General features: G+C 33.1%; 1 protein-coding gene across 2 annotated transcripts in view; it reads right to left on the bottom strand.

Annotated features, from left to right (window-relative positions):
• Window positions 1-715: 715 nt before the first annotated feature.
• The window catches only part of LOC117112780 (calcineurin-binding protein cabin-1-like), an 87,886-nt gene continuing 70,332 nt past the window's right edge, over window positions 716-18,269 (bottom strand). Inside the window, exons 30-40 of one of the 2 annotated variants that reach the window (XM_033255948.1) lie at window positions 18,028-18,189; window positions 17,294-17,506; window positions 16,208-16,297; window positions 15,267-15,421; window positions 13,577-13,737; window positions 10,691-13,290; window positions 9,570-9,721; window positions 8,531-8,659; window positions 4,516-4,750; window positions 2,852-2,926; window positions 716-2,729 (exon numbers count right to left, since the gene is read on the bottom strand). In XM_033255948.1, coding sequence (XP_033111839.1) covers window positions 1,737-2,729; window positions 2,852-2,926; window positions 4,516-4,750; window positions 8,531-8,659; window positions 9,570-9,721; window positions 10,691-13,290; window positions 13,577-13,737; window positions 15,267-15,421; window positions 16,208-16,297; window positions 17,294-17,506; window positions 18,028-18,189 — 4,965 coding nt within the window. In that variant the 3' untranslated portion in view covers window positions 716-1,736. The remainder of the gene's footprint in view (window positions 2,730-2,851; window positions 2,927-4,515; window positions 4,751-8,530; window positions 8,660-9,569; window positions 9,722-10,690; window positions 13,291-13,576; window positions 13,738-15,266; window positions 15,422-16,207; window positions 16,298-17,293; window positions 17,507-18,027; window positions 18,190-18,269) is intronic. The other variant, XM_033255949.1, reaches the window with a different exon arrangement.

Below are 18,269 nucleotides of genomic sequence, written 5' to 3'. Positions count from 1 at the left end.
CCTGAAAAAATTCTAGTGGTTCTGATGTACTGGAAGCCTAATTTGAAAGACTTGGCTTGGTTTTCGTGCCAATATTGGGGCATTTTTTTGCAAGGCACTTTTACATGTTTGCCTTTTTCCACATGGAAGATGAATGAAAATGGAATTGCAGTAAACCTACATGCATGCATGACCAAGAATACGAGTAAAAAACAATGCTTCATATTATTCAATGGTGGTTGGAACGGTAGGGGCTCCAAGGGCTTTACGGTACAACCAATGGATCTAGGCCAGATTTCAGAAATCCAGTTTGCTGAATACCAGGATGCCAGCACCCTCGGTAAGGGTATTGGCATAAAAAACCCTAGTAGGGTTCGCGAGGAAAGTTTATTTATGCTTTATAATGGCCAAAAAGTGTGCTTCCAGACCATAATAGGATTGGCAATACAAAATAATGTTATTTGAATAGGCAAATTATTGTTTTTGTCCGACAACCTCGTCGTGGTTTTTGGTGAGGCATTCAAATGCCCTCCCTGACCCCCTGCTGATGCCATCACTGAGTGCATATGGGCTTTAACATTAAATAACAGGTTTGGTAAATCAGTAATGTATATTCTGCAAATTCGGCAAACTGGGTTGTCATGATTATAGATCGGTGAACTGGTATTCGGCAAACTGGGTTTCGGCAAATTTGTCAGATATGGAATAAACACTTCACCAACAACAAACTTGTAAAATCTTGTATTATTGCCAACAGAGATACTGTTTTATTACTGTAGTGTAATATACCTTATCACCCAGCCAGTGAAAGGTGTAACATACACAATGATCAACATTCAATAAGAAAGAATCATGTAATGCTTATGTCTACAGTATACTTGACTAGTAAATAATGTTATTAGAAAGCAATATACAATGGAGTTTTCTATTATTTAAAATTTGTGTAATGCACTCTTTTTCTTATGCCACTTAGATTTCTTCAGGGATTAAATTTTCAGACAATCATCAAAAATCAGAAAAGACAACAAATAGAAAGAAATAATTAAAAAAAAAAAGACATAAAATCAAGCAAAGCACATGTGTGGTGGATTGCCTAAAAAGCCGAAGCTTATCAAGAGGCTTTCCAACTTAAAAAAAAAAAAGAAGAAAACAGTAATGATTGGTACAAAAAAAAAATTAATGTAAAAAATGTAAATATTCAAAAAATAAAAAAAGAAGATATTTAGTTTACTTCTTTTTACATTCTTTCTCCTTTTTCTGCAAGAGGCATTTAAATGAATTTTTTATTTCTCTTTACAGCCAGAAACATTTACTGGTTTACCGTTTAGCTCAGACACGAAGAGACCCTTAGGGAAAAAGTTGTTGTACGAGGTAGTCCACACCTCAAGCGTTTTGAAACTTTGGTATAAAGCGCTATATAAATCTAACTACATTACATTAAAATAAACTCATCCTTTAGGGACCCTTCACATGATAATTTCTTACCAGTGTATGATATGCTACAACAAGTTTTCCTCCAATATTAAAGACCACTTTTGGGACAAGTGTATCCATGGTCTTTGGTCTGTAATTAGAATAATAAATATTTGTTAATAAAATAAATGGTCTTAAATTAGAAGTAGTCTTAACTTGGAGGGGTTTTTAATTAAAGGAAGACTATACACTATGGTAATTTCTAAGTTTCAACTTTACAGTGACATGATAACATCTATCTAATCATAAAAAAGTGGCAGGATAGTAATGGAGAATATTTCGCTTTAATTTTTTTTTAAATGCAACAGAGAACTTTTTAGTTTTTCCTTTTCTTCAGTAGACATGTATGGCAGGACTTTTGCATGGATTCCAGACAACCCTTGGTTTGATTTACTAGCATCACTCTGGATACTACCACTACAGCTGCTGCTGCTGCTACTACAACAAATACTACTACTACTAGATACTTTAATCTGTTGACTAGCACCAAGAGCAATGCGAGAGAACGGTATCATCAGACCAGACCCAGCAGAGCCTTTTGGTGGAGAGGTTGACATACTATAGGCAACAGCATTTGCTTTTGAGAAAGAGCTTATTATACCAGACACATTAGAGCTACCAGTTCCTTTAGGTGGAGAGGTTTTGATAGGAACAGCCTTTGGAACAGACTCTAGAGTAGTTGATGACACTTGTTTAGTTACAGGATCAGCAACATGTGAACTAAATGCCAATGAATCCTTAATTAACGGTTCTTGCCTTGACAATGAAATTGATGCTTTTACGATTGCATGTGTTTTTTCTTTAATTCCTTTTAAAGATATGGAAGTGTCTTTTGTGTTTAGTTTGGACTCATCTGATCTTCTTTGATCCAGTATGGTGGCTTCCGGTTCTTCATCACTTAACACTTGCAACAAAGGTTTCTTTGACTCCTTGGTTTCATGACCCAAGTTGAGGACTCTCTTTGTAGCTTTTGTGGTGGTGACTTCTTTTCTTGCAGAAAATGATGTTGCAAAATGTTTAAACTGATCAGCAAATGTTGTTGCAGTCATTCCTCTTAATGGATTAGCATCATCAGTTACTGTTTTTCTAATTGTGTTGAGTATGAGATCACTGATTCTACTTGTCGTGGGAGTACCATCACTGTCTTTGCTTGTAGTCGGGATATCATTGTTCTTACTTGTGGTTGGAGTGGCATCACTGTTTTTACTTGTGGGTACAACATCATACTTTGATGAATCTTTTGTAGCCTTTGATTGTATCGATGGTGTATGTGGAGTCTACAACACAAAGAAAATACTCATAAAAGCTAGATATCAGATGATTTGTGCATCAAAAAATCAATGTGCTTTTTTTTACAGAAGTATAATCTGAAATGAAGTTGTTGAAAAGGATGTCTTACTTGTGGGGGTTTACTGCACTCTATACTTGTACAATACCTTACAGCTTGCTCTAGAACACATGGCATGTTATCAACCTTTAAGATAAAACATATTTAAACTAACATTATAATTAAGTCAATATATATGAGTTAAGTCATATACATTAGGCAAATTTTTAAATAAAATGGAAAACATACAAAATTGGCATTAATAGTCAGCTACATAGTGAATTGTAACACTGTACTGTTGTAAACTGAATATACAATTACTATACTATAAAATATACTGCTGCCTATTTGGTGCTAGGGTGGCGTATGAATATCTCATTGTTTTGCAGTGAGCTGTGAAAATGTGATGATTGTCCCATGTGGGGAGAAGAGAATGACAATGAAAGAATTAAGTATATAGTTCATTGTAACTGGTGTCATTAAAAATTAAAATTCCAGTAAATAATGAACACTATCTTTAGTTATTATTATATAAGAGGTGAGAGACTTCATATAAACATTGTCATGCTGGATGAACCTCATATAAACATTGTTATGCTGGCTGAGGTTATGGGTATTTTGAGACATTTCTGTTTTTATTGCATCGCTCATCTGAAACCTAACTTTTAGTGTTGAGCTGTCTTATGTAGGTCACCTTGCCTAGGGTGCAGGTAGGTCACTGTAGGGCAGATAAAGATTCTTTCTAAGCTAATTAATTATTTCATTGTTTATGGCAAGTGCTGTATAGAAATTGCAGATTTATTATATTGTTATAATTATTGTTAATCAATTGTGGTGATGTTTTACCCATCTATGTAATTTATTAGAGGGAAAAATAATATTAGGCTAACGTTTACATGGGCTGTCAGGTACGGTTTGTATAGAAAATGGTTGCTAGAACATTTTGTCCATTAGGGGAGATCGTCAGAGGAGAGTGGAAAAAAAATTTCCTCACATCTTGCCAAAAAACATCCAGATGGAGGAGAAAAAAAAATGTATAGTATGTACATAATTAGGAAGGAATATACATACTGTACTTTATTTTTGGAGATTTCAAGTCTGCAGCAGGCATAATAAAATTAAAGAAAAACTCATTACATACATTTTTTCGTGGCAGTGTGTGCACTAATTGGCCAAAATAAATTTTATTTTTATTTGAAATCATCATTATTAATTTTGGGATATAGCAGTGTTCTCCCAACTGAAAAATTTTTACTGGTAAATTTGTCCATAAAAAATTGCAGTGCGCACAATGTGAGGTACGTTACCCCTTTTTAGTTGGGTTAAATGATTTGAAGACAAAACAACACATATTCATAGTGTAGATATAGACTGGAATGATGTTAATTTATTAAGAGGGCCAGCCTGGACTACCTAAGCTTAATTAATAGTTTTTTTTATTTTACAAACTCAAAATTTTTACTGGTTGGTTGGTTATTTTTACCGGTAAAATTGACGGCTAATACGGCTTCGGGAGAACACTGGATATAGGCAATATCATAACTGCAGGGGTTGTTCTTCCTTGTGTTTTACTTGACTGTTGGATTTTTCAATTGGTAAAAAATAATAAAACCATATCAGCAGGTATATCATTGGAGAAGTGTCTATAACCCCGGTCTATAACAAACAGTACCATACAGAAGTACTGTAAGCTTTCATCAGAATATTTTCCATACACAAAGTAATTTTATTCTTACCTTACATTCTTTGAAATTGCAAAATGCTTCAATAAGGAGGTTATTTGTTGATTTAGCCGTAATCTGGAGTTTGTTCTGTCTCACTTGATTGGCATGATAGACAAACATTAACACCTTTTGCTGCTCTTCTTTTGGCCCTGACTGGCACAATTCTATGAGGTCTTTTAAAACTACTAGGCATTTTTCATATGACTGTTTCGAAAGGAACTGCCGATCCTGGTCTCTCAAGTACTTTCTATTAGAAAGGAACATTAAAGCTATTTAACCCATATCAAGTAATACTTTATGTATAATTTAATTAAAAATCTTTCATGCAGGTAAAACTTTAATACCCAACGCAAAACAAATTTCATTTTTACAAGACCTAATAAAAACACATATGCATTTATTTTCAGGCTAACATTTGGCTTTTCCTGCACTAGCAGAAAATCCACTGTTACTGTTCTGATCTCTTGGCTCTTAAACATGTGGAAAATCCACTGTTTGCGTTTTCTAAAGGGCCTTAAACTAGCTACAGCAAGGATAATGTGAAAAATTACTGTGAAATACATAAACAATTTTCGCTCTCAACCAATGAAATTATGCAAAGGTAGTTAACTAAAGATACACTGCCCTCTGCAGGGTTGGGTTCTATGGTGCAATGGTAAAAAACATCCACATAACCCTCACTATTACCATTGCAGCCCTGGTTTGAGTCTCACTGATATTGAGTGGGATTCCGTGTTTTGCTTCCTAATTTTGTTTTTCATATATTTTGGTCTTATAATTTTTTAAAACATTTTCTTTTTAGTTCCAACAACAGTTCTCATTATGCCAATGAGGAAAAGTCCTAGATTCTGTTTACATAGTAAGTATAGTTGGAATTAACCTTGTTTTATACTTCGGCTGAACAATGAAATTGAGGTGCATAAAGAAAGGCGACATTTTTCATTGTACTGCCATCGACTAAATTAAATTACAATTGAATTATTTCAAAAATAAATCATTACACAAAAATAACTTGCTGGAATTGTAATAAATTTGTTTATACCAATTTTAGTTTTAAAATTACAATAAATAAAAAACCAATGTCAGTCATAGGATTTCATTATGATTCACACCATTTTAGTGTTAATAAAATCACTTGTATAACATAATTATTAAAAAAAAAACAAAAAAAAAACATTTCCTCTGGAGCCTGGCTTTAATGCAGAAGGAAAGTGAATTCCAGGGAGCTTAGTATTAACAGCAATGGTAATCGTACTGACATTGGCAAAAAGAAGTTCTATTTGGAAGGTGAAAGACCCAACAGACGCATATGTGATGTTTTCTACACTGACGATGCAGCTGCCTTGGCTGCCCGGGCGCACACCTCCACTCCAGGCTTCAGTATTAACAACAATTTTTCACATGTTTGGTTAGCTATAACCGTACCATACGTGTTGGTCGGCATCTTCGCTGAAAACACAGGGATGTCTACCATCAACAACTGTTACTTGATCAGCACAAGTTTGTTGATAAACTGATCAAGAAAGCCAAAGTGGAAGCGATTAAGTCTGAATTTCCTGAGGACATCAAGTCACCATATAGGGAAGTGAACTCCCTTTTCAACAAGGATCAGAAACACCTTCCTACTCATGATGCTACTCTGCAACAACTTTGCGTATTTCTTTGTTGTAAAAATATTAAAGACCCAAAATGCTATCATTGAAGAGTCAGTCTTAATTAACAGCACTGCATCTAATATCCAACCATCTGAACTGATTAAGAGTAATTTTTCATATTTTGATTAAGTGTCAGTAGATGACATATTTGCTAGTATTAACAAGGTTCAATCTTAATTTGTTCTCTTAATCCCTTGCCAGTTTAAGTCATCAAACAGAATCCTACTGTTTTATATGGCATTCATTTTTTGTTACAATGGGAAAATTTGATATACATGCTTTAGAAAGTGTTGGGATGAAATTTCAATTTGGGTGTAAACTGTTTCTGAAAACTAAAAGTACAAATCATCATGCAAAACTGACCCTTGTAAACTATGTGAAGAGTGTCTATCCTTGTAAACCAATGGGAGTGCACTTGTATACCAATGATAAAGAAAAGGCACCTATGGCTCTCTTCACCCATGAGATTAACTCTAAAAAAAAATTTATTTATTTATTTATTTATTTTTTTTTTTAATAAATAAATTTAGAACCAGGGATGTATATACTGTCTCTTATACACATCTATAAATATGAGTTTATATTCTTCAGCACCAACAATATAGTAAAAACATTTTAAAGTCACGTTTAATGGCAGAGAGGTTACAAACAAAGCATGTATAAGTATCTTGGTTGTCTTCTCGATAATATTAGCGGTAAATCAATGGCACTAAGTTCTATTAATAAAATCAATGCTAGAATTAGGTTTCTGTATCGGAATGTGAAGTGTCTTATCCAATTTACCAGGAAACATTTATGTAATACACTAATATTAGGTCATCATGACTATGGGTGTACTACATGGTTTAATGGTTTAAATAGACACATTAAAAAGAAATTACAATCAGCCCAAAACAAAACAGTTCGTTTTTTGTGGGTAAGAGTCCACGCACTCATATTGGCCAAAATGAACTTCTGTTGTCTACCTTAACACAGAAAATAGAGTGAAGTTTTTACAACTTGTACATGTACATAAGGTATGTGCATAAAGTAAGGTATAATTCTATTCCATATATGTATGACCATTTTATAAAAATTTCTAATGTAAAACCAGAAATAGGAGATATAGTACAATTTCAAGATACCACGTTTAAATGGCATAGGACAATCAACTTTTTATTATAATGCAATGAAGTCTTTGAATTAACTGCCAGAGCATATTAAGGCCACCAATAATGCATATAGTTGTAAAACCCTTGTTAAGAATTATCTCTGTGCATGAGATCATCTTTTTTTATTTTTTTTTTTGCATTTTTTTTGTTGACATTATTTAATTTTTTTATTATTTTTTTTATTTACTGTGCATTTTTAAATAATTTTATCGCGCCACTTTTTAAAAATGAATTTTCATATTGTTCCATGGTACTTGTTTTAATTCACTTCTTGTTATGGACCCAAATGGAAATAAGTTTTACTTTCGGTTAAAATTTTATTTGGTTATCCTCATTCAATTAGTTCATTTTAACGTGTACTTTGTATTTTTATGCGTGCTCGTTTTATCTGACGTTTTATGGAACCAAATAAATATATCAATCAATAGTATAGCCTTATGTACCTTGTTATCATAAAGCAATATCACTTGGTGTCAATATATAGTTTTTGAAATTAATCTATCTACACAAACAAGACTTTAACGTATTTATGTATAGATCCAAACAAATTATATATTTTTTTGCAGCATATCTGAGACATCCTCTTATATATATTTAGAATATATTTAGTGAGTTGACCATGGTAAGTTGGGCCCTCATAATTCTGACACCCACCCCCCTAAATTTGAACCCAGATCTGCCTCTGGCATTCCTCTGGTCTCTATTGTTGGACCATATTATTTTTCTCCCTGTATATAGTAATTGTAGGGGAGATTATGCACAGGCATGATGCAGGGTCAATGTATGTTGATGACATTCAATTGTATGTTCCTTTTCTGCCTAAGAGTTCTAAATTAATTTCATCTGGCTGCTTACATAAAAAAAAAAACTGCATTAATAGTAAAGTTAAGTTGTGGAAGAGTAAGAACATGCTAAAGCTCAATGAACAGAAGACAGAATTCTTCATCGCTGTTCCTCAATATCTTAAAAAGACTATTTAACCTTCTGATAATTTGTATGATTTTGATTCCTCGATGACCATGTCACTGCATCTTTGCAGGCTCTGCAGCTGTCTTCAGTCACATATTCATAGCATCTCTCAAAGGCTTTTTTGGTGTTTCAGGAAAAGCCAAACCAAAAATTTACCTTTAAACTGCTTTTCTTTAATCTTACTTATTTTGGAATAACAAACTCCATTCTAAAATAATACTGTTCATTTTAAAAGTCAATAATAAAACATACTTGTTGAGCTCAGGTGTTCTGTTGAGTTTGACGGACAGTTGAAGCAACATCTGGTGATCGTTTAACTGTAGGAGAACACTGATAAGAAGGCTGATTGCTCGATACATGTGAGATGGAAAACTACCTGACCTACAATAAAAATTAAACCTGATTTATCAAAACAAGTATCAAATATTTTGTATGTTATGGCAACTCAATTTTAAAAATTTTTTATAATTTTTCTCTTTTATACAGAATTTAATAAGTATATTATTATGATTTTGATGGCATTTTGTGTCAGGAGAAATAATACGAAATGATGTTTGCCCTACCTGAAGTCTTATTTGTACTGAATGCTCAGTACCTGTTTTAATACCAATGTAACATATATTCGCATCTGAGGAAATGACAGTGTATGCAGGGCCCACGCAGGGATGCTTCAAAGGTAGTATCATTAATGAGGTTGTCAATGTGAATGCTCACATCATCAAAGTGATGAAATGCAGATTTGAGTCATGTGTCAAACAAGAGATACAGGTCACTTTTTGCGTATTCCTTGAAATCATATCATGAGATTCGCATCCCAAACTTGTTATTTGGTTCATGCTTTGCACATTCTGGGGAAACTGAATCTAGAAATGTGCATTATTCCTATTCTTATTTGAACACCCTGAATTACTGAAGCTAAATTCTCAGTACCTTAAAATGAATAAAAATGGGCTAGCATACTAGAGTACCATGGTGTGGTAAAATTAGAAATTGCCAAAAACATTAAAACTTCTCTGCAGCCACAGCAAATAGTACACTAAAGCTGTAGTTTTACCCCTCGTCCATAAAGTATTAAGGCTTGCTTCAGTGACCACATGTATTAGCTTTGGCCCATGAGATTAACTCTAAAAAAAAATTTATTTATTTATTTATTTATTTTTTTTTTTAATAAATAAATTTAGAACCAGGGATGTATATATTTGTGAATTGCTTTCATTTATTAAGACAAACAAAAAAATGAAATGAAATTCAATCATGTAACAATCACAATAATCCCTAATGTTCTTAATACCTATCAATCTCCTCAACTGGTATCCTCCAGATTCCTTGAAAGAAGTTCTTTGTCTTGTTAGCATCAGCAAACAAGGCTGGAGCAGCAAGATGAGGTATTTGATTCCATGGTGTGCTTGTGCCTAGCAAAGTATCACGACTCCATCTATCATTCTGCAGTAAGAATAAATCGTCTAGATAAACTGAAAATGTAGTACATTATTTTGTTTCTGATCGGATATTTATTGGATAAAGAATAGTCGTTTGTCAATTACAGGTTGGAAGCAAAACTAAAATTGTCTAATTTCAACTATGAATCAACACTAATTTAAAGTAATCATATTAGAAATGTTTAAAATATTTAAAATACACACGCAAAACAGTTAAAATAAGACACATTACAAGATCAAAATACATTAAGGAAAATGGACAAAAACTGAAATACAAAAAGAGGAGGGAAAATAAATAAATAAAATAGCAACAATCATAACACTATAAAAAAAAATGGTATATAAAAAAGGGGAGACATTAAAAAAAAAACTATATACTGAGTACTGAAAAAAGCCTACAGAAATCTTGGGGGAGAAGGAACTCGAGGAGGGGGGGCTTCACCACTTGGCAAATACCTTATGATTTAAAATGAAGTTACAAGACCGCTTTGTTCTGACTTTGGGCAACTTTAACTCTCTAGAAGTTCAAAGGTTATAGTTGATAATTGCTTTATTATGTAGCAAACTATGAAGTACAGCCCCAGGTTTTTAACATTAGTGAAGTATTCACATTATGTATGCTACCTCCATGAAGTTTTTTGATGTACTCAATATGACTAAATGTCTAATCAGGAGAATTTTGGGAATTTATAAGTTGATTAATAATTATTAAGTGGTTAATTATGCTTATCATTTACAGCACCAGTTAGAATTAAATCTCTTTCCAATTACCAAGTTTAGGTACTTTTTTTTATTAGACCCCATTATATTATCCCAACCGTAAAACCTCTAATCTAGAGAAACTGGCCAATTTAAGGCTGGTGGTTAACTCTGAACTAAGAATAAACAGGACTGAACACAATAACTGTAGACCTACAGTGTAGTGAGCCTAACATTTTAGGATCTAACCAAACAAAGAAATTGGGAATTCTACCTTATGTGTTGGTACATAGTGATACACATGTGCCATTCGATACAAGGCCTTGTAATGCTGTGAGAAACGTGACAGACATAACTTTAATCCCTGAAGGCATTCATTGATTAACTGTACATGTTCCTCAGAGTTCCTCAGGTCAGATTCTTCTGTTTTAAAACTGTCCTTATCACCACAATTGTTTGGAGATAAGTCTTTTAGAACTGGGTTTTCAACAACTGGGTCTTCCATGTACATATTTTCACTTCTGATTTTTCCTTCATTTGTTGTTTCAATTGCTTCCACACTTTTCTCCTCTGGGTTCACTTGATCTGTTTTGCCTTTCTCCAGATCTTCCTTTTTATTTGTTGTATCCACACTTTCCTGGTTTTCATTTTTTACATTTGTTGCCATCTTTTCCTCTTTTATTTTCTTTTCATGATCAATTTTCGTTTTTCTCTCATCTCTTGTATCATTTTTTCCCTGAACTTTGTCTTCCAGTTTAACCTCATCTGCTCCTTCAATGTTCTCCTCATCTTCCTTTTCACTTACTCTATCTATCTTTTCCTGGTGTCCTTCTCTCACATTTGGATCCATCATTTTTTCCATTATTTTCCCTTCATTTTCTTCAAGTCCAATTGATTTAGTGTATCTTTCAAAAGCTCCTTCACTTTGATGTTGATTACTGGCAGTTATTCCTATATTCCTGATTGATCGAACACACAGTATCTCATCTTTGTATCCTTCTTTTCTTTCCAAGTTTCCTTCTCTGGTATGTCCAAAAAGTTCATTTTCACTGATATCCTTCTCCTCTTCAACTCCAGCTTCTTTACCATTTGTTGGTAGTGTAAATGCCTTCTCTTCCATCTGACTTCTTTCATTGTCTTTTAAATCTTCTTTATACTCATCATTCTTTTCTGTAATACCACTAGCGCTCATTGATTCATAATCTTTCTTTTTATTATCTTGACATTTTGAGGTAAAAAACTCCTCCTCCATTTCAATATCAACAGCTGTTTCCAATCGGTTCATGTCCTTCTCAGGCTTAGATTTCACCAAGGAATGGTAGCCCTTTACAGGGTTGCTTGCTATCTCACTGAAACCTACAGCTACTGTTTGGCTAGAAGCATCATCTGTTGACAGACGTTGATCAGATTTAGTTACATTAAGTTGACTTGGTGTTGGCAGGTTCTCGTCTACTTCAGTTAATGGCAATGACTTTAACTTGTTTCCAATTACATGCATCTCTGGCACACTTTCAGTAGTTTCCCTATGTACTATGGAGTCTAACTGATTATTTGAACACTGATCAATGGTCTTACTGTCTTCTATTTTTGTTTCAATAGACATTTCAACAGGCTTTTCAGATACTTGAATTTCTGATCCATCTTCACTTTCAGTCTGGCTGAAACCACTTTCTTCTACAGATTCCTTAGAACACAGCAATGGTGACTTTAGGAATGCCATTTGAAATTTTGAAATATGTTGTGAAGGTTCTAGTGTAGTACCAAGAACATGCTTCTGCTTGAATCGATAAGGATTTGTACCTGCGCCCAGCATTTTTGATTGATTAGAACTGATAGTAGGCCCTTTACTATCATTTGCTTGAATATTGTAATCATCCTTATAAGCACTTACTTGCCAATCACTTTGCATAGCACAAGTCGAATGTGCATCTGAATTAGTGGTCTGTTTTTCTGTATCCATTGCAACTACATCCTTTACACTATTGCCTTGGTCCATAGCAGAATTTATCAGATTGTTCTCCTCCTCACTGTCATGAACAGAATTTGAACCTACAGTTTTAACTGTATCCATGATGTTTGCTTCCATTGAGATCCCTGAGATCCCTGAATGTGACGGTAATGGCTCTTCAAACATTGTAGTAAATTTCTTAGAGACCACATCAGTTTCCATTGCAGTTTCAGATGTTTCTTTTGACATTACAGTAGTATCCATTTCTGGTACAAACTCTTTGGAAGATACAGTGGTCTCTTTAAAAGCTGTGGCTGCAGTATTTCTAGCATTGTCAACACATTCAATTACAGCATCAGAGCTAAAAACCATGTCGGCAATCCTCTCCTTTAAGTTACCTTCCAAATTCATTGTATCATCAGCTGACTCTTTATCCATTGCCATTTCAGATGGGTCTTTAGCCATTACGGTAGCATCCATTATAGTCCTAGGTGCTAACTCTTTGGGAAATGCAGCGGTCTCATCCTTTAAGTTACCTTCTGATATGATGTTTGTATCATTAGCTGACTCATCTGAGATAATTCTTTTTGAATTACTTTCCTCGTACAACTCTACAATAGATGAATCCCTTATTGCCTCCTCTCCCATTGAAGACTCTACCACAGGATTTTTGAAAGATGTTTCTGTTTTAGCAAACTGTTCAATTTGTTTTTCAGTTGATCCATGAACATCAGATTTTACAGCTTCAGATGTTTTCTCCAGGAACCGCTCTTTATAAAGTGAACTTTTTTTTTCATCTGTCAGTAGATGGAATACGTCTGCTGGTTTTGCTGATCTTATTCCTCCATGGAATAATAATATATCAGTAGGTCTAGGAGAAATTGGTTCATCCCCAGAAGAAAAGAAATCCAAATCTGAAGCAGTATCTATAACAAAAATACATGCATCAATTTAATTTTTTTTTCTCTTTCCGCTTGCCTTTACAACAAATTATTTTCAAAAGTGGAATTTTAATGTGAACCCACTTATGCATGAAAAACACAAAGTTTTCAATAAATATCTTCTTTGGAATTCATCCTATTGAAAAGCAAATTATAGTTGAACAGCGCTTTTACAATAACAAATCATTAAACATAAGCCTTCAATCACACAGAAAGCTTTTTATAAGCGACTGATATCATAGTTTTAGAATGCCACACCAACAGTACATACCTGTTGATTCTTGGCTGGCAGTTCTTGAGACCCTTTTGCTGGTTTCAAAATAATTATGATCCATCAGTTGTTGAATTGAATTCTGGCTCCCTGCTGATGATTGATAATTATAAGTTTTTGGATTCACTGGTTTTCCATCTGTGTCAGGATCACTAGTAGAACTAAAGAGTGAAATTTAATTAGTTTTTCTCCTCTACCATTTGAGCGGTTGGACAATGGTGTTTTGTAGTTAGTATCCTGTAAGTAGTCTTTGTGTAATCTATTAATTAGGCCTCTTGTCATGAGTAAATACTGTATGTACAGTTACACTTTAGAATAAATATATTATCTAAACTACTGTAAATGAATAAATGGATATGTAGTATAAATGTTACACCACTATCTTTTATCAGTGGCGGACCAAGGAAATCAAAATAGAGGGGTCCCAGGGAGAGCCTTTAACAGATAGAGAGTCCAAGCACTTCAGAGCCACCATGATTAAAAAAGTATGATTTTGGCAACTCTGGATGGCACTCTCATACTTAAATTTTTTTTTTCTCCATTCGTTTACTTAATTTTGAAAAGTTTAGGGTAGCCAAACAAGTTTACAGCCTTCAACCATACTTATTATCTTTTAAACAATCAATGCGAACTCCCTTATGTAAATTTAGAATATTGCCACACTCGGTAGAAGTTGAAAAAGAAAGATAAGCTTCTCCCCCAACTCCATCCGGACTTAGACTGCCCTGCCACCTGTAACTCAGGAAATGATGAAGACGAGTTACATTTTTTATTAAATTGTAATTACCATGATCATCTTCATTTCAAGATTATATACGATTTAAAAGACCAGATGTTTTTGTACACCCCCTATCTTTTTAACATTAAGAGCACTACTGATCATGATATTATTTTAACATTATCAACCTTTGTTAAAGAAGCTTTTCTTTTAAGAACATCTATTGGTTTGTAATTTATCAGACTTATTTGAACATGTGATTGTATGTTGTTTAATTTAACCTTTGTAAATATGACCCTACTGTCAATAAAATAATTGAAGAATTATTAGTTTTTGAAAATGTACGAACGTAGACTACTGTATACTAAACAGTAAACAATACAGACCGGAGTATAAAATGGCTTGATTAGTGGGAGTTGCATCCCAAAAGCTATATAAAGTAGATTTTTGCATTCGTGTGTAGTTTATTAGTTATTCTAAATTATATTTTAAATTTGTTTTCACATCTTAATGTAAAATTTTAAGAGTTTTGACCTTCCATTTTGTAAGAGAAAAATGTTGTGAATTTTCAAAACCAAAAAGTTCCAGAACCAAAATCATAGTTTTAATCATTATTTACACTATTAGATTAGTTATTAATTATATATTGCATTTAATGCCAACATAACCCAATTTTCAACACATACAAAATTGTTAAAATTCAATTTCCATGATATGCACCCTCACAATGAATTAAAATACATGACCAATGCGGCTGTTTGACTCAGATTTCTGATATAGAAACAACAGTAGAAACATATCAAGAAACTTCACAAAGTTTAGTAGAAATTGCTCCTGTATTTTTCTTGTTATTTCTCATGTCCTATTCTAAGTCATAAAATATTATTGGGTATCTTGTTTAATTAGCATTCAGGCGTAATTACGACAAAGTTCTACTTAACATGCATTTTGAAAAAATGAAATCATGCTTACTAATCTCTTCCCTCAGCTTTCTTCTCCAGCCCTCTTGCAAATGGAAACTGCCTTGCTTCACTGATGTATTTCTTCAGCAATTTATAGTCAATAATGTTACTCTTGTCTGGGAATTCTAACAACTTCAGGACTGATGTATGGATTCTGAAATATATCTATCAGAGCAAATATATATCTTTCAAATGATTTTAATTATTATTAAAATAGTTATTTTAACAGCAGTAACAGTAACATCAATAAAAACAGCAAAAGCATTCAATAGGAGTTTTTGTAAGGGTAGCAACAACAAAAATAATTACAACAGTAACACTGACATTAACAAAAAATTAACAACTAACACAACAGCAAAAACAACAACTCTCACTGTGTACTTTTTATACATTATACATGATGACAGTAGCAGCAGTAAGAAAGTGACAATGATTATGACAATAAGAAGAAATAATAATAAAAATAATGTATAATAAAAATGATAGACTGATAAATAAATATTAATTGCGGTAAAGCTAAAATTACTCATTTTATACCTTTGCAGTGGTGGAACCAAAATTGGGTAGCCTGCTTGTTTTAGCATAGAGAATATGCGTATGGTGGCTCCAAAGAATGACAAACGTAGGACCATGTCACTGATTTTACATTTCGTTTTTTATTAGGCCACTGTCAATTTTTATTTGTTCTGTTTGTTTTTTGTGTAATTAATTGTGTCTATGTCTATTTAAATTCTTAAAAATTCTCAATATCAGCACATTTGTTATAAATATGTCTGTGTGGTATGATACTTATACATCTAGATTCCCACTGGAATCAAAATTCTCCTGCTAATTTATAATATAATATATATTTTAAAAATAATTGTACACACCCATTCGAAATGTTTTCACTCCATATCAATAAAGTTTTATTATCTACAACTATTTTTATTGTATCAATAATATGTTTACCTCCAGTGACTCCAAAGCCAGATCTGCTGGGTTGTGGTATGTAATCTTTTTAGGATACCGGGCCTCATTTTCATGTAGTGACCTTGCAGCCTACAGTAAAGAGGAGAAATTTCAAATATATTAATTACTGAACTTAATACTATGTTGATAATAAAAGAAAATAATTTTTTACTATTATTTGAATATTATTCAGCTGCCTGCCAACCGAGCACCTACCTATGTTGCTCCAGACTACCTCTGCCGTATGATAAATAACATGCAGTCGGACAAACGTCCTAACACTAGGGTCATCACAAACAGTAATTAGTTTGTTCCTAAACCTAAATGTGAATTATTTAAAAATTGTTTTATTATAGAGCTCCGTTATATTTAAATAGAATTCCTAATTTTATTCGTCTGTTGACTTTTTTTCCTGTTTTCAAATTAGGGCTAAAGAATTTCTAATTACTTCACATTTTACACATTGACAATTATGTAAATAATTTTTTATTTATATTTTTCTAAATTTTAACAAATTTTATTGTATTTTTAATGCATGAAGGGGCCCCAAATGATCAGCTTTGCTGGATAGGCTACCCTCCTTAAACATGGTTATAAATAAATAAAATAAACAAATATTTTGGGGCCACTATCTTGGACATGGACTCTCAGCACTTAGTTGGCTCTGGCATAGAAAATGTGAATCCTACTTTTGTTCGTGCCACCTAGGTATGGATTGCACCAGGGCAGAGGTAGTTGGCTGACCCTTAGAGACTTAGTGATGTTTGCTACTACACCATATTATATTATTGTTATTTCATCAAGATTTTAGTTTTATAATTTGATGAAAAATGCAGAAGCACTGCACAGTACACACTATATAAATTATTATTATTATTATTATTATTATTAATATTATTATTATTATAATGCATGGCAAAGCGTGACACATACCATAAGAGTGGATGTGCAGGAATCATCCAACTATGGAACGAAATCTGCTGTGGATTGTCTGGCAAAAATAGAGCAAATTGTATAACCCAGAGATGAGAAGAAATCATATAACCACGATAATATGAATTTGTTTTACTCTTACTTTACTCTTACCTTCTCATAATAGTCTAGATAGACTTGTGGAAGTGCATGTTCCTTTTCAGCTATCTTGCCCAGCATGTAATAGACCAACCACTCTTCCTCCTCTCCATCCCCTTCACATTCACTTGCTCTCAAGTAACACTTCTTTGCTTGCTTTAATAGTTCACATTTCTTGGTTGTGAGAAATTCTTCTGTCTCTGCCGAGATTGTGCCCTGTTCATGTAGCTTCAAGAAATATAATGACAGTTTGAACAACCTTCGCTTAATAATTATATTATGTAAATTTAATATTGATAAATTATAACAACATCGCTCAAATACAAACATATTATAATAGTATCAAACATAGCCCTTCAACGAAAAAAATAAAATAAAAATTCAGATGAATGAAAAAAATACTCTATGCTCTATATGATATTTTACTAATAAGGATGATAAAATTACATAGAAAGAAGACACCACAAAAGTACAAAATCAAGTTATTTTATTATTGATGAGGTTCCTAATACAATGATTAGCAGTAAGATGTTTTATCACACTGTTTTAAGACAAGAAAAATAAAAAATAATGGAAAAGTTGTTAAGTCTAGCAGACTCTACAATTCTATCGCAGATCTCTGCGAAACGTTTTAATCTGATGGGCCCCTAATTTTCATAGACCCTAAATTGGGGACCACTGGCTTAAAGGACAAGTATAGAATGGGAATAAAAAAATATAACCAAGATAACTATAATTAAATTTTATACCTGCTTTAATTTCCTTGATGAATAAGCCTGCATCATGTAAGATAATGATCCATATTCCATCCACAGTGTTGAGTTTGATGCATCAATCTCAAGTGCCCTTTCAAAACATCTGGCTGCCGTTGAAGCCTGCTTGTATATTGTGCCTTCAGACTTGGAGTCACACTTATTAACATAGAAAACAAAAGATAAATCACTTTTTAGACTTGTAATTATATATACAGTATATGTGTACAGTATATATA

Source organism: Anneissia japonica, unplaced genomic scaffold, assembly GCF_011630105.1.
Source record: "Anneissia japonica isolate Jap-2015-1 unplaced genomic scaffold, ASM1163010v1 scaffold172582_len1462937_cov174, whole genome shotgun sequence".
In the NCBI taxonomy this organism is placed as follows: domain Eukaryota; kingdom Metazoa; phylum Echinodermata; class Crinoidea; order Comatulida; family Comatulidae; genus Anneissia; species Anneissia japonica.
Note: the sequence above shows the minus strand (reverse complement) of the source record. Positions and strands in the feature narration are given on the sequence as shown.